This window comes from Odocoileus virginianus, chromosome 26 (assembly GCF_023699985.2).
Source record: "Odocoileus virginianus isolate 20LAN1187 ecotype Illinois chromosome 26, Ovbor_1.2, whole genome shotgun sequence".
NCBI lineage: Eukaryota > Metazoa > Chordata > Mammalia > Artiodactyla > Cervidae > Odocoileus > Odocoileus virginianus.
The window spans coordinates 24,445,785-24,461,768 of NC_069699.1; the positions used below are offsets into that span (position 1 = coordinate 24,445,785).

Genomic DNA, 15,984 nt, shown 5'->3' on the forward strand with positions numbered 1-15,984 from the left:
TCTAGGCATGTTCCTTTTCTTTCATCCTCAAGAATTTGATCTTCTTCTGCTCATGTCCTAAACACTGCACTTCTTCATTGTGCTGTCTCAGCCCAGTGCTCTCTGGATTTTCCATCAGCCACTTCTCTCACGCCCATGAGTCTAATCTATGGTGTTAGATTTTGCCAATGCTGTTCACTTCCTTGTACTCATCTCCTTCCTTTCCTCTTAGATAAGCCCTCACTCTTCTTTAGAGAATTACCTCAGATGCCACCAATATTGTGAAGTCTTCCTATTTTCTAACCACCATCCCTACTTCTTATCTACAGCTGTACCTAAAGAAATACAGCTCATCAGCTGTGACCCTCAGACAACTTTGTTGTCTCTCTTTGTGCTCTTAGATTCTCTCTGTGGGTTTCTTTTCTTGGTTCCTGGCTTGCCCCTGGAATAAAACCCAAGTAGCCTTGTCCACTCCATCTTTGATGATGCTTTAGGTATCTGACATCATTTCAATTAAAAAAAAATGTAATGTTTTGTCCTGTATAATCATTACAACTTAGAACTTCCCTTAAAGATAAAACAAATCTCCCTCCCCAGTGCTTCACTGCTGGAGGGGGGAAGTCTGCAATTAGAGAAAGAATGTTTTAGCCTATTTTCTCACCTAATATGTCTACACCTTCTGCCCCTAACTTGTTTCCCGTTCTGCTTACTGTGTTGCAAAAGAAGAGAAGGGGGACTGCACGTTTAACCTGATTGATTGCATTGCCATGAGCTAGGATCACGATCAAGGACTAACCAAGAACGTAGAACTGGTTTTTCTTTTAGCGGTTCTTTCCTTAGATGCCCTGCTTTCCCTCTGAAGGCTTTCCCATGCTCCTCCCGCCTCCCACAGTGGGTCTCTTGCTCTGGATGATTGACAGCTGTGTCCCCCCGGGCACTCCCAGGTGTGGGGTGTGTGTCTGGCTTACAGAACACACCATGCGTTCTGTGCCCTTAATGTCTCTGAGGACCCCCTCTCCATAATTGCAATCTTCTGCTTAGCCTAGTCTTTTTCCTTACTGTGGCGCTCTGCCCCTGCATCCCTCAAACGCAGCTCGCTGTGGTCTCCTTAGAGCATGTCCCCCCTCAGCAGGTTTAGAGGAATACCCTCCTTTTCCCCCTGAATCAGTGGAACTCACACAATTTCTCTCCAAAGGAGCTTTTTTTCAAATCCTCCCCTCAGTCTGCAAACACCTCTGATGTGAGCGAGGGTCTCCAAGGCAGACAGATGGTTTTGCAGTATTTCCTCTGAAAATGGGTTCCTCCTTGTGTTCCGGCACCCCCCTTACCTTTAGGATATAACACCTGCTGTGTCTTGGCAACTGGAGAAGAAACTTCCCGTTAACATCCTGTTACAAGCCTCTCTCCTCTGGTCTGAAGTTTGTGTTAAAATATTTCTGGGTCAGTTTGCTTCTTGAGACTGTGAGTACCTGGAGGTCAAAGATGATGATTTATTTTAAAATATTCTGTCTGTGCCTGTACTTGACATGCTGTAAAAGCACTCAGTGAATGTGTGTTTTTTCACCAAGATTATTCTCCGTTCAAAATTACAAGATAAAAAAAGAGAATGGCCATGTCAGAATTGGACTGCCCACTGAGTACTGCTTCATCTGGGCCAGAAAGTACTTTTTAAGCCCCTTGCAGCCTCTTGACTCCTTTCTCCTCAGTCCCCACAGAAGAATTATTTGCATATTTTGGAACCAGTTGTGATGTTAAAGGAGTATTTTTTTCCCTGTTCAAAATGTTTGGTAGTGTTTTGAGAAATCAATATGTGGACATTGTATAAAATTTAAAATATATGTAGAATGTAGAGAGAAAAGGATTTTGTCTGTTTTCTGTTCTGAAGTGCACAGTTCTCCCCACCCCCGGCAACAATATTCTTTCGAATTGTTCTTTGTGCTTGTAAATGTATATAGGTATATATGTTTGTCTCCATAAAAAAGCATGGTATTTATCACACTTTGTGTTGAATCTTCTATTTGTGGCTTCGTGTGTCTTTCAGATTTCTTGGTTTAATCCCAAATAGAGTTGCTGCATTCTTTTTGATTCTTTGCTCCAATAGGGATGATACATGATTGCAGTGTATATGCTTGAAATCAAGCAGAAGGATTATTCATTTAAATTGTCGAGTGCTTTCCCTTTATAAAAGAAGTTTAATTTGTTAAAATGTAATGGAATTAACAGTCCTGGGTGTTCATTGGTAGGACTGATATTGAAACTGAAACTCCAATACTTTGGCCACCTGATGCAAAGAGCTGACTCATTTGAAAAGACCCTGATGCTGAGAAAGATTGAGGGCAGGAGGAGAAGGGGACAACAGAGGATGAGATGGTTGGACTGCATCACCAACTCAGTGGACATGCGTTTGGGTGGACTCCAGGAGTTGGTGATGGACAGGGAGGCCTGGTGTGCTGCGGTTCATGGGGTTGCGAAGAGTCGGACACAACTGAGTGACTGAACTGAACTGAATGAAATTAAATGAAATTTAATGTATTATCAGTTATCACACTAGTTGCAACTTCCAACCATATTAATAGAAGCTTTTAAAGGTATACAAAAGATTAGGTTATACTTTATGTTTCCCTATCAATCAGATTGCTTAAATATTCCATTTGCTACATATTGTGTGAAAAAATTGAACATACAAAGGGTCTGTCTTCATTTATCTTGAATAAATGTCTTAACCCATGTTTGTCTTTCTTTCTTTACCTGAAGAATGTGGGTAGTAATAGAATGAACCTCATGGATTGTTGTGAGGATGAAGAGTTAATGTATAAAAAAAATTTGGCAAGTTACAAACAATAAAACATAGTGATTATTCTATCACAATTCATCTTCCTTTCTGATACTTAGAAACCTGTAGAAAAACGTTTGTATCATGTGATTATTAAGCTATTTTTAAGTTCTAAATAAATATATAGTGGCAATGAATGTTGTGGGGTAGACTTAAGAAGGATCCATTGCTCCTCATCACCACGTCATGAGGTCTGCAGTAATTTTCCATCCAGTAAGAAGTGAAGAAAACTCATGCAGTGTTTATAATTACAGAAATTTGTCTTTGTTCGTTTTGTTTCTTGTTTAATTTGGGAAATGTCAAGGATAAGTATATACCACAGAATTTGCTTGTTATTTGGTTTTCCTGTTACCGTTAAATGGGGTAGGACCCAGAAGTCTAAGGCCCTTTCTTAGGGCAAGGTTTCTTTCACTGGAAGAATTAAATTTATTTATTTATTTATTTTCATTTATTTTTATTAGTTGGAGGCTAATTACTTTACTATATTGTAGTGGTTTTTGCCATACATTGACATGAATCAGCCATGGAGTTACATGTGGGCACCAGCCCAGGTTGGATGCATGAGACAAGTGCTCATGGCTGGTGCACTGGGAAGACCCAGAGGGATGGGATGGGGAGGGAGGCGGGAGGGGGGATCGGGATGGGGACCACATGTGTTCTCCATAGTGTCTGTACTAGTTTGCATTAAATTAAAAAAAATCCCCACACGAACACCTTCACTCCGATTACCTTGGAAGAACATGAGTGTGCCAGTCTTTTTCAGGGATGAAAGTTCCATTAGAAGATGCTGTAACTTTATTGAAACTTGGACTTGCTCCGTAACACAACAGTCTTCAAGGGTCATTGCTGCATGCCACCCCGATTGGAGAGATGTTTGTAAAACATTGTGCCATGGAAATGGCCACATTATTTTGAGACTTATAGTAAAGCCAAAAATTGAAGTAAACCCTCTGTCAAGTATCCATAGGAGTATCAACACTGTGTCTAATATTTTGAAGCAGAAATTTCTATAGCTTGGCATGATTTGGTAGCTGTGTCCTCTTTAGCTTGCACTTGGATGAAATTTCTGCAACCACCTGAAAAATGGAATTGTATTTTTTTTTTCCTGAGGTGGTATCAATGAAACTGTCTTTGAGTTAAGGATAGAGAGATCTCTTGAGTTGCCAGAGAAGACATCTTTGAGTTGAGGACAAAGTAAAAAGAGGCTCTGAAGTCAACAAGAGGTGTCTCAGAGTGTTCCAGTAGTATTTTTATATAGCTGATTAATCTACTGCAATGTGCACAAAAAGAGCTCTGATTCGCTACTGCCTGTGTACACTGATTGCTAAAAGATCAAACAAAAAAATTAACTGGATGTGAGAGATAAGATACCTCTCCATCTCAAAGACTTTCATGATTTCAGCTTGTCAAGCTTTTCAACAGTAGCCTTTTCAAGAGCCTTTATTTTTTAACATTTTTTTTCTTTCCAACATTCATGTTTTATATTAACCTCTGTTTTGATTTATTTTTCATTGATTTCTGCATGAAAAAAGAAAAGAAATAAATCTGCAAAAAGCATACACACACATGTGCACATGTACACATTCATACACATACACACCTCACCTCTATGTAATAAATATAAACATGTAAAGGTATACACAACACACACAGACATGTAACATCAATGTAAAAGAAAAAAATTCCAGTGTAATAAAACAAATTGTGTACAAAACATAAGTTATCTTATGTCAGTCTATCTGTATTTGTAATAGAGAGGTAAGTGGGTCCATAGATTTGATTTATTTCTCAAAAGATACCTTAACCTACAGAAAGTAATGAATCACTGTTTTTTGCAGATTGTAGTCTAGTTGGAGAGAAAAGCCGTAGTCTCTCTAACTATGATGGAAGGTGTTGAAAGTTTTGAGGGTCAGGGGAAGGATGATAATGGGCTGTAAGTGTTCTTAACAGGAGGGAGCTTGCAGTTGTCATTTGCCTTATTTGCTGATTGTACTTCTGTAAGCACAGAACTGTTGGTGTGAAGATAATATCAAGCTGGGCTTATTATATTCCCCTCAGTTCTTAGCTGCTGCACACTTAGAAATTATAGTGAGTATGTATGTGGAGTTGTCAAGAATCTTGGACTTGGAGCCCAGTGTTCATGTAAATTTCATCCTCTGCTTGTTCAATTTTAGCAGGAAAGAGGTTGTGCATGCAGAGTGGATCAACTACATTTTTGGAAGATGTAGAGATTATGAATGAATGAATGAGTATGAATGAAAACCAAGTGGTGTTTGAAGCCTGATTTCTGAACTGGCATGATATGCAATCTTACCAAGTAGTAAACTCATTTATTAGCTCACTACTGTGGTAGTATGTTGCATACCACAATGGTGAAGTAATTTCTCTATAAGACTCAAAATAAAACACCATATTCATCAGACTTTTATGTAGTTAATGATTAAACATTTTGATTTGCTAAACGTCTGTAATCTGCTCAAGATTTTTTTGTGGGGGCTTTTGTTATGGGTTGGAAATAATGTATATTCTTGAATAGATTTTTTTTCTTGAACATCAGAGTTGGAGGTGATTCTTTTTAGATGTGAGAAATGTGTTAAGTAATGTTTCTCAACAAAATTGCTATTGGGTTTGTCTCTTTGAAAAGGAGAATAATCGTTAAGTATCTATTATTCTGATAGAAATGAGTCAAGTAATTCTCACACCAAAACTTTTCCACTACATGAAGAAACTTAACTGAGCATTTGTTAAGACTGCATTCAAAGTGTGTGTATGCATTTAATATTATCAGATACATATCAGTATTTCATGATCCACAAGCTTAGTAGCAATTTTGTAAAGTGTATGACAAAAGTCACAAATGGTCTCTTCCTCTAGAGCATTCAGGAACAACTATTTAGGGCATTTTTTGTTTTTAAGTCCAAGGTCTAGTATTTTTAACTCAGCTGAGATTGAGAATAGATAGTGCCATTGTTAATATGTATGAATTTGGGGGGCTTTTTAAATACCACCATGAGAAACGTGTTATGAATGTATTAAGCTTTAGCCGCCAGATGCAAATGTCTGTTAACAGAAAAATTCTAAAGGGTATCTATTTTTTTCCTTGATTTAAAACATTTCTGTGACTGGTGGAATGTTTTTATTGTAGCAGATGACATTTTGATTTGTATTTGTCTTGGTTTATTAGCTTCCTTTGTGTTTATTTTGGCGTGGTGATTTCAGAAGGGAAATGAGCTTTTGTATGACCCTTCTCTCTGTGACAATACTTGGCAGCACTGACAAGTCAGGTCATGATTGTATTAATTACCTTCATTATTTATAAAGTCAGTGCCCCACTTTAGCAATGATTAAAAATGAGCAACATAATTTTTAAAAATAATATTCTTGAATGAGGTTTCTTTTTATCCTCAAACTTTATACAGTATGTGCCTATGTGTGTATGTGAGCTTATATAAGAATAATGGAATATACTTATTTCTTCTCTTAAATCAGATAGTTTGGTTAGTGTGGTCTAGTTTCTGATTTCTATGAATTTGTAAGAATGAAATTGGTGTCTTGCAAAATATATTATCTTTTTACCCTTTTAAGCCTGATACAGATTATAATCTGTCTGATTCAAATGTTCACTATAAATCTGATCATGTTAACTCCTGGTTAAAATTGTATCTTGTATTCTAAGAGCTTTATCTTGATACTAATATTCTTAGCCAGACACAGAAGCTTGACCCTTATTATATATCTGCTGTCTCACCCTACAGTGAACTTGGCCATCTGCATTCCATCTTGTCAGTCTTCTTTCTGTTCTTATAAGTCATGAACACTGAAGCCCCAGGGCCTTTGCACATTCTATCCTTTACAGTGAGAGTCGATTGCCAGAGTGTTTAAGCAGCAACAGGGCATGGACACTGGCCAATTGGGAGAGAAACGGACTAAAGCAGGATTCTGGAAGCCCCCTGCTGAGCCAGTCATTAGTTTTTTAGGTCATGCATCTTGGTTTGTGGGCTGGGGTCCTGGTCCAGCCTAGGAGGCAAGGTGATAGTTGATGGGAAAGGGTCCCGACAATGGCTCCTCACCAGCCTGCTTACCAACTGAAGGCCATACTAAGTCTTTGTGTATACCTGGAAAATTTCTTTCTGTCTTCACCTTGCAGTACATACACAATCTGATTATATCATATCATATTTTCTTTTCTTCCATTTCCTTTCACTTCTTCAGAGGAGCTTCCCCTGACCTTCCTGATGAAGGTTATTCTCACTGAGGTTTTCATTAGAAACTCCTGTCTCTTCACATTGTACCTTTCACAATATCTTTCACAGTGTTCAGTTTACAAATAAACTTTGTAAGTAATTGAATCATATGTCACTCCCATTAGTTTGTATAATCCAGGAGGGCAGGGGTCATCAGTTAACTGACGGTCCCATCTCCACCTTCCTCCAGTATTAAAATTTCAACACCTGATAGGAGGTAAATATTTATTGAATGAATGAATTCTCAAAAAGACTTTAGAACTTCTTTGAGCATGTTTATATTTTGCAAATGCGACTGATAATGCATGTTACTTGTGGGATGCATTGTTGAGTAGATAACATTTTTTTTTAAAGTGGCCATATTCTTAATGCCTGCTTGAACAATTTTCTGAAATAAATTTTTAAGTAGTGGTGGCTGTATCCCATGCTGTTATTTATCTTTTCTTTCCAGTAGAAATGCTTCTCACTCACTTGGTGTCCAGTGAAATGATTTAATCTTCAGAGCTGATTTATTCATTTTCCTTAAAGCTCAGCAAGAAAAATTACTTAAAAGCCTACAATAATGTACAGGGTGTTGGGAACATTGTAACAGTCAGTGGTGGATAAGCTGTGGTCCTACCTTCAGAGACACTTCAGTCTAGTAATTTTCTCTTAATCCCATTTATAAGCATTTATAATATTTTGTTTTCCCATTGCCATATTAGCATGTAGAGCATATATTTTGCTCTCTGTAGACCACAGAGCAAAGCCTCATATTTATTTGGATGCATTTTAATGATTGTGATAATGTTTCCACAGGATCTTCTGCTAAAATATATCCTTGTTTTTTTCTTGAAAATTCCAACAATCTGTTCTTTTTAAGTCTACTGTTTTGTTATTAACAAATTCTTTTTAAAGTACATTTAATGTATAAGCTGGATAGCTTTGACTTCTCAAAGAAGGAAGTATTATTTCAATCATTGTTAGACTCCTCAAGGCTTTCCTGTGTTTGAGACTTAACTGTTGTCCCCAGACTTTAATATTCCTTGCAACTGTTCCCTAGCTTTTGATGAATATTTGACATTTCATGTATCATATGATTGCATTTAATGTTTCCAATGCCTTTTATGAATAACTGTCATGGTATTTATTTGAAATGTTATTTTTTTTCAGTTTTCTACTGGGTATATATTTGTATAGCGCAGCAATTGTGAGATGAGTGACATATACACTATAGTATCCTCACATGCATGGTTGTTGTTGTTCAGTCATTCAGTTGTGTCCAGCTCTTTGCAACCCCGTTGACTGTAGCATACCAGGCTTCCCTGTCCATCACCATCTCTTGGAGCTTGCCCAAACTTAGGTCCATTGAATCAGTGAGGCTGTCCAACCATCTTGTCCTCTGCCATCCCCTTCTCCTCCTGCCTTCGGTCTTTCCCAGCATCACAGTCTTTGCTAATGAGTCAGCTCTTCACATTAGGTGTGCCAAGTATTGGGGCTTTAGTTTCAGCATCAGCCCTTCCAATGAATATTCAGCACTGATTTCCTTTAGGACTGACTGATTTCATCTCCTTGCAGTCCACGGGACTCGTGCAAGGCTGTCATATTTAAGTGTAATGTAGAATCATTTAAGTTATTTTATTCATGTTAATGGCTGAAAATAAATATAGGGACTTCCCTGGTGGTCCAGTGGCTAAGACTCTGCTCCCAATGCAGGAGGCCTGGGTTCAATCTCTGGTCAGGGAACTAGATCCCACATTTCAGAACTAAAGATCTCGAAAGCTGCAACTAAGACCCAGCACAGTCAAATAAGTAAATAATATATTAAGTTTTTTTTTTTTTTAATATCTTACTGATTGAACAGAAAAAAGGAAGGCAGGCTAGGTAACTGAAACCCTTTGGTCCAGGTGGGGGAAATCAACCACTGGAAAGCTTTGAGAAGCAATGATTGAATGAGGTAGAATATGTGTCCTTCCTTCTATACTTAAATCATTTCATGATTTTGGGCATAAGTCTCTTGGAACTGAATGCTATTGAAAATAGCTTCAAAACATCTCAGCTTCATATGCACAGTGTGACAGACACCACATGTGACTCATTCATATTCTCTTTCCTTTTTCACTTCAGTACACACATCACTTCCAGTTGCCACCTAATGCCTTTTTTGATTGGAACTAATGGCTTTTTTTTTTTTTTTTTTTGCTTCTAGAGCCATTTTGCCACCCCTTTGAGAGGCTAAGTGCTGGGTCATTAATACTCCCTGAAAACAGCCTCCAAACAGTGACTCCTGGGAGTTGGCGTATAAATACCCCAGCTCCCTTGCCCCTTGGCAAGAATACCTGGACAACTCAAGTGTACCTCTGTCATTACTCTGAGGCATATGTTCTACACAAGCTGGACTTCGGAGTTTCCCCAGAAGGAATAGCCTCTGCTTAGCTCTCACATCTTACCCTTTATTGTCTGTCTTCCTTTCTCTTTCACTTTTCCATGTCCTGACTGATTTTATTGTTCACCTCTCATCTAAACTGCTTGCACCTGAATTCGTTTTGCAGTGTTTGCATTAAGGGGAGCCTTAATAGTGAAAAATGGTCACAGATCCCATGATGGTGGGATCTGTCAACCTGCAGTTCTTAGAGGAGTAGTTCTCAATTTTATTTCCCTCTATCTCAGATTCCCTTAGGCAAAGTCAAAGTTATGCCTAAATCCCAGAATTCTGGTTGCAGTTTTACCTCTTACTCCCTCTGCCTCCCCCAAGAATTGTATTGTAATGAACAAGAGCAACATCATATAACAGTAACTGATTTAATAACTTGTTTTAAGTATGTAAGTTGCAAGAGATCATGTTTTTACTCTTGAAATTGTCATTTGGGACACACTTAATTCTAACTGAATACATCACATGTCATGGCAAGATCCTGTAGCTAAGCAGTACTGAGATTGCTCTCCTTTCTTAGCAACAACTAAGATAGCCCAATCCATAGCAGCTGCTGACTGAAAGTTACACACATTCTCTGCTAAAATGACTGACATTAAAGTCGTTAATTCTCCTGTGTGGAACCATTTGAGTTTCAGCAATCAAAAAGTGATTTTCTGATTTTATGCGCGTGTGCGTCTAGCCTACTTGATCATTAACCATGCAGTTGAGGTAGTTTCAGATAGCCACAAAAAATGACACAGGATATCCACATAATTATCTACTCTCAGCCAGCACAGTCAAGTTTATGAAAATTCAAGAAAGCCAAAAATAAGGTAGTTCCATTTGCAAGATTATCTGACTGAACAATTTTCATTGTTAGCATTTTTATCTCTTTTATGAAGCTTATGTAATTGAGGACTTTCTACAGTTGTTCCTGAAAAAAAGGTTCAGGATGAACGTTGGCGATGTTATTTATAATTTATATGTCTTAGGAAGGATTAAGAGACTATGAAAAGCAGTCCTTCAAGATATCTGCTGATTTGACTCATTTAGTCTAACCAAAATTATTATTATGAGAGAAAATGAGAAAAATTTTAATTTCAAAGCCATATTTTATTTGTTATGATTACTATCTAGCAAAGTTTTAATATTTAATATTTTAGTTTTGTTGGACATTTCTAATTTTGTGAAGCTTCCTCTGTATGCCTATCAGTGACATAAAGAGTTTTTTAAGTATCTACATACCATACATCTTTATTTGCACCAAAAAGATTCATTTCATTTGGGGATTTTGGGTGTTGTGAATGGTACAGTTTTATGAGAAGAAAATCTACAATTTAAAGCAATTCTTTTTTTTTAAGTCTGACTTCTTTGTATATATATTTTACAGATTAAAGGATTTACCCGAAGACTAAACATTCTATTCATCAGAAACTGGACAAGAGTTACTCTTGCTTTTGGAAGTTAAAGATGTTGTTGTCATGGAAGCATTTGATCCTCCTTTCATTCATTGGCTGCCTAGGAGGTAATAATAAACTGTATTTTCTAAGTTGAAGTTAGAACTATGCTTGAGTCATATGTTAAATAATTTTTAAATGTTGAACAATACTGTACAAATCTTTTTTTCTGAGAAACAAATACTACTTTTCTAATAAATGGAGTCTTGTTTTGCTTCCTAATTTTTGCAAGCTATTTTACTTTCATCACAAATATAGTGTCACTTACTATAACAGATCTAGTTTAGTGCTATAAATATAACAACCCAGAACTTGAGAATAGTAGTGACTGTATGACATTTTCTCCAAAATGTTTAACTCTTGTAAACTTTAGTATAAAGAAAGAATATAGATTTTACAGAATTTCAGTATTTTCATGTCTAATCTTAAAAACAATACAGTTTTTCTTCTACCAAATAACCTATTTAAGGGAGTAAAAATAAAGATAGAATTTTAATTTTTTAAACTTTGAAAATTTATAGCTTGGAACAAAACAAAAAAGGGAAAGATTCTCCTATATTCACCATACAAAAGCAACTCTTAAAATATGTTTCATTTTGTTTGTTTTGTTTCATTTTCTGGAACAGTAGAGGAATAAAGACAAAGATTGCTTTAAATGAAGTAATATATATACAATGATTAATTTTTTTTTTTTTTGCTTTTTCATCTTATTACTTTTATTTCTTTTTATTATAAAATTTCTCCAGTAACTAAACAGTTGAAAGAATGGTATGATGAATACCCACATATGCACCATTTTATTGTATCTTTAATTGTACTTGTTCTATCTATATACATATGTAAATGCGTTTTCCATTTATTGATAGATTGACTACATCACTTGAAAGTAGGTTACAGAAGTTTTCACCTCTCACCCCCAAAATTTAAGCATCTGTCTCCTGAGAAGATGACCTATTTTCTAGATGAACAAGTTCTTTTTGATACTTAAGGAAAGTAGACAAAAATGTGGCCTGTCATTTTTCTTTTCTAAGAGGAGGAAATTTGTGTGGAATGAGGTCAAATGCAGTGTCAGGTAAAACATATGTTACTTGAAGACATGTTTATATTGGAGTAGACTTCTGAGCCCTTATGGCAAATTTTAAACATTCTTAAAATATTTAAATGATACTTAAACCTCCAACTTTTAAAATAAACTTTTTTTTAAAGCAGGTTGTTCCCTGATGCCTCAGTTTTATTTTCTAAAAGATTTTCTTTGCTACTAACCTAGTATTGAGCAAAAAAGGAATAATTATTTTAAATTTTTACTGTTTTAAATAGTCTTTGGAGAAGATTGACACAGATATGAAAGTAATTTTTTTTTCTTGCGCTGTTTCCTTCATTTAAAAAAGTTTTAAATTTGAGTTCTGTTGTTAAAGGAGAAAAATGAAAGGGAATATACTTCAGCAGTATTATTATTCACAATGTCAACTTTCATAGAAACAACCTTGAAATTTTACAGTTACTTGGAAGCGGGTGGATATCCTCAGAAAGTGGAAGTAAAGCTAAAGGAAGTGGGATTAGTGTGTCAAAGGTTTAAAATTTTGAGTTGTAATTTGGCACTATGTACAAATTGTATTGATTGCTTTCAGTAACTTCTGTTTTACACTTATGATACTGCTTTCTTATAGAGAAAGCAGTAAAAGCAGTATTCATTTACAAAATGTTAAAACATTATTTAAAAAGTTGTAAAGGAACACTTGATTTTCTAGGTATGTTAAAAAACCATAAAAGTTGGTAAAGGAGAATTGGATTAATATATGATAAATTGTATATAGAGTATTACTTGCAGAATTGGTAATCATTACAATTACAATATGGAGAAGAATTTGTCTCTGACCAATTTTCTAAAGAGTATTGATTGCATACAGTTCTTTATATACTGAATATACTCTTTTTGCATTTATATAAAATTTAGATAAAAAGCCAGCTTGTGAGTGTGATATTCTATTAACCAATATTGGGTCACTTTTTAAATATTAAGTTTAAAATCTGTTCATGATGTGGTAGGTATCTATAAATAAATACCAAGTAAAGACATATTATGTGAATTCACTACCTGGAGTTTATCCAAAGACATTAACTCAATAAATAGAGCAAATGCTTGATAATTTTGACTTTCTGTTTTCTCAGATCTAAGCTTTCTGTTATCCATTTTTATTTTGTGCATTTTAAAAACTATTTCCTTCTATTGTTTTGTCTCTGCATATTTCTCTCTGCAGCAAAGAGGCAAATTGCAATTTTGAGCTGGCAGTTTTTCCTAAGATGAACATGATCATTTTTTCCCTCAAAAAACCAGGCTGCATTCATTCTTTAAAATATATTTATTAAGCATGTATTATAAGCTGCACATTGTTTCCAGTGAAGAAAAGGGACATAGATCTGTGTCATGTGGGGTTTATATTCACTCAGGTTGTGGAAGAGAATCACAGTGAGTTAGTAGATGATGCAGCTATGAAGAAAAATAAGCAGCATAACATGAAAGTTGGGGGCGCTGGGGCATGAGTTACCATTTTAAATGACGTCTTCAGATTCATCCTCATAGGGAAGGTGATATTTGGCACAAAGACTTAGCAGTGAACGAGCTGACCTTGTGGGTATTTAGGGAAGGGAGCTTCAGGCAGAGTCAGCAATCCATGCAAGTGTCTAATATATGACATGCTGAGTATTTCTTGAAATAGCAGGAAAGTTAGCCTAGTTGGATATGGAACAGTTATGGAAAAGAAGTAGTAGGTGAAAGTCAAGAAGTAATGTGGAGATGGATGTAGCAGAAAATGAAGGCTTTGTGTATCACTGAAAATATTCACTGCTCTTGCTTTGAATGCCCTCAGGAGCCATAGTGTGATTTGATCAGGGCAGTGATGTAATTTGGCGTATTTTTTTTTTTAAGGACCTGGCTGGATATTGTGTTGCGGATTGATTGTAGAGATACAGGTGAGCAAGCAGAGGCCGCAGTAGGAAGTTAATGCCGTAATCAGGGAAGGGATGTCGGTAGCTGACTTCAGGGTGGTAGCAGGGGTTGTTGATGTTCAGTTGCTAAGTTGTGTCTGACTCTTTGTGACCCTATGGACTACAGCATGCCAGGCAGGCTTCCCTGTCCTTCACTGTCTCCTGGAGTTTGCTCAAACTCACGTCCATCGAATTGGTGATGCCATCCAACCATCTCATCCTCTGTCACCTCCTTCTCCTGCCCTCAATCTTTCCCAGCCATCAGGCCTCAGCTCTTCTCATCAGGTGGCTAAAGTATCAGGGTGATAGTCAGATTTTGGATATATTTTGAATATATATTCATGAGTATTTGTGGATGGGATGTGTGTGGAATATGAGAAAAAAGAAAGGCTTGAAGATGACCTCAAGGCTCAAGTGACCTTGTGTCCACTTGAAGAGGTGTACCTTGTGAATGAAATGAAGAACCGGCAGAAGACAGGGATGAGTTTTCCAAACTGAAGGTCATTACGGAGTAAGGGATTAAAAGATTGCTTCTTTGGATCATGTCAAGCATTTTTATTAGGATAAATAAAATAAGCATAAAGTATAATGTATCAGCATTCACTGTCCATTTAGTAAATGTAGTCTGCTGAGCAATTCTAGGCATTTGGGATATACCTGTGAACAAAACAGACAATGTCCCAGTCCTCCTAGAGCTCTCCTTTTAATATATGTGAATTGATCTTACATATGTTTTATGAGTCTTGATCTTACATATGTTTTTTACTGAGTTGCTATGAAAAAAGTTGAGAACTATGTAGAAAACAGAGTGTTAGAGATAAGAACCCTCCAGAAGTCTAAGAAACCAGAAAAAGAAGTAACACTCAGATAAGGAAAATAATAGTGAAGACTTCAAAATTAGTAATACTAATAGTACTCATTAATGGATGTTTAGGCACTGTGGAATATCCTTACTTAGGTCATCTAATGAACAAAAATACAGTGAAACAGATATTATTGTTTCTGTTTTGGAAGTGAGGAAACAGTCCCTATAGTTTAAGTAACTTGCCGTGTGTGTGTACACACACACAGAGGCTTTCCTGGTGGCTGAAACAGTGAAGAATCCACTTGCAATGCACGAGACCTGGGTTTGATCCCTGGGTTGGGAGGATCCCTTGGAGAAGGGCATGGCAGTCCTTTCCGTTATTCTCACCTGGAGAATCCCAGGGATAGAGGAGCCTGGTGGGCTACAGTCCATGGGATCACAAAGAGTTGGAAACAATTTAGTGACTTAACACACAAGTTCCAATCTATATGGTTATCTCAAGATTTCTTTTTATCTTTCCAATCAGAATATAGCTCCCTAATCATTAGAATTTATCACTTCAGTAGTTGGTCTTCTGGAATGAAGTGAGAGGTATAAGGCCATGGGTTAAAAATTACCAGGACCCAAAGAAATCATTGTTTTGCTCCTTCATTACCTACTAGTTCATTGCTTAGCTGTTTTAGGTGCTTTTTATGTTCACTGTCTGCCGAGCCACTAGCTGCATATGCTAGCTGAACTCTTGAAAAATGTACCTAGTCCCAACTGAAATGTGCCCTAGTGGAGACTGTAAAATGCATCCAGAATATAAAAGACTTACTACCAAAAATATTGAGTTAAAATAAATTATTTAAATATCTCAGTAATTTATATTGAATTAAATGCTGCTTTGATAATAAGTTATATTTGGTCAAGTAAAATCATTATTAAAATTATTTAACTTGTTTCTTTTAACCTTTTTAAAGTGATTACTAGAAATTATAAAATATATACATTACTTGTATTATATTTCTTATGGACAGCACGGCTCTTGATACTTTTAAAATAGAAACTTGACCATCTTGCAAAGATCTTCTAATATCTAATATCTCAAAGTAGCCTACAGCTGGGAAACTAATGAGAACTTTCTAATTTCCTGTGAGAAGTTATAAATATTTCCTGAGTGTTAGCAGCAAATACTCAATCCTTTGTCAGATGAGTTCAGATTTCAGGTATCATTGCTTCGTGAGAGTAGATAAGATAAATCCTTCATCAGTGCATGTAAAAATTCTAAACTTTGCAGAGAATAT

General features: G+C 36.3%; 1 protein-coding gene across 1 annotated transcript in view; it reads left to right on the forward strand.

The window, feature by feature from the left end:
• Positions 1 to 15,984, forward strand: part of CNTN3 (contactin 3) — a 382,508-nt gene that overhangs the window by 91,943 nt on the left and 274,581 nt on the right. Inside the window, exon 2 of the mRNA XM_070455661.1 lies at positions 10,842 to 10,976. Coding sequence (XP_070311762.1) covers positions 10,922 to 10,976 — 55 coding nt within the window. The 5' untranslated portion in view covers positions 10,842 to 10,921. The remainder of the gene's footprint in view (positions 1 to 10,841; positions 10,977 to 15,984) is intronic.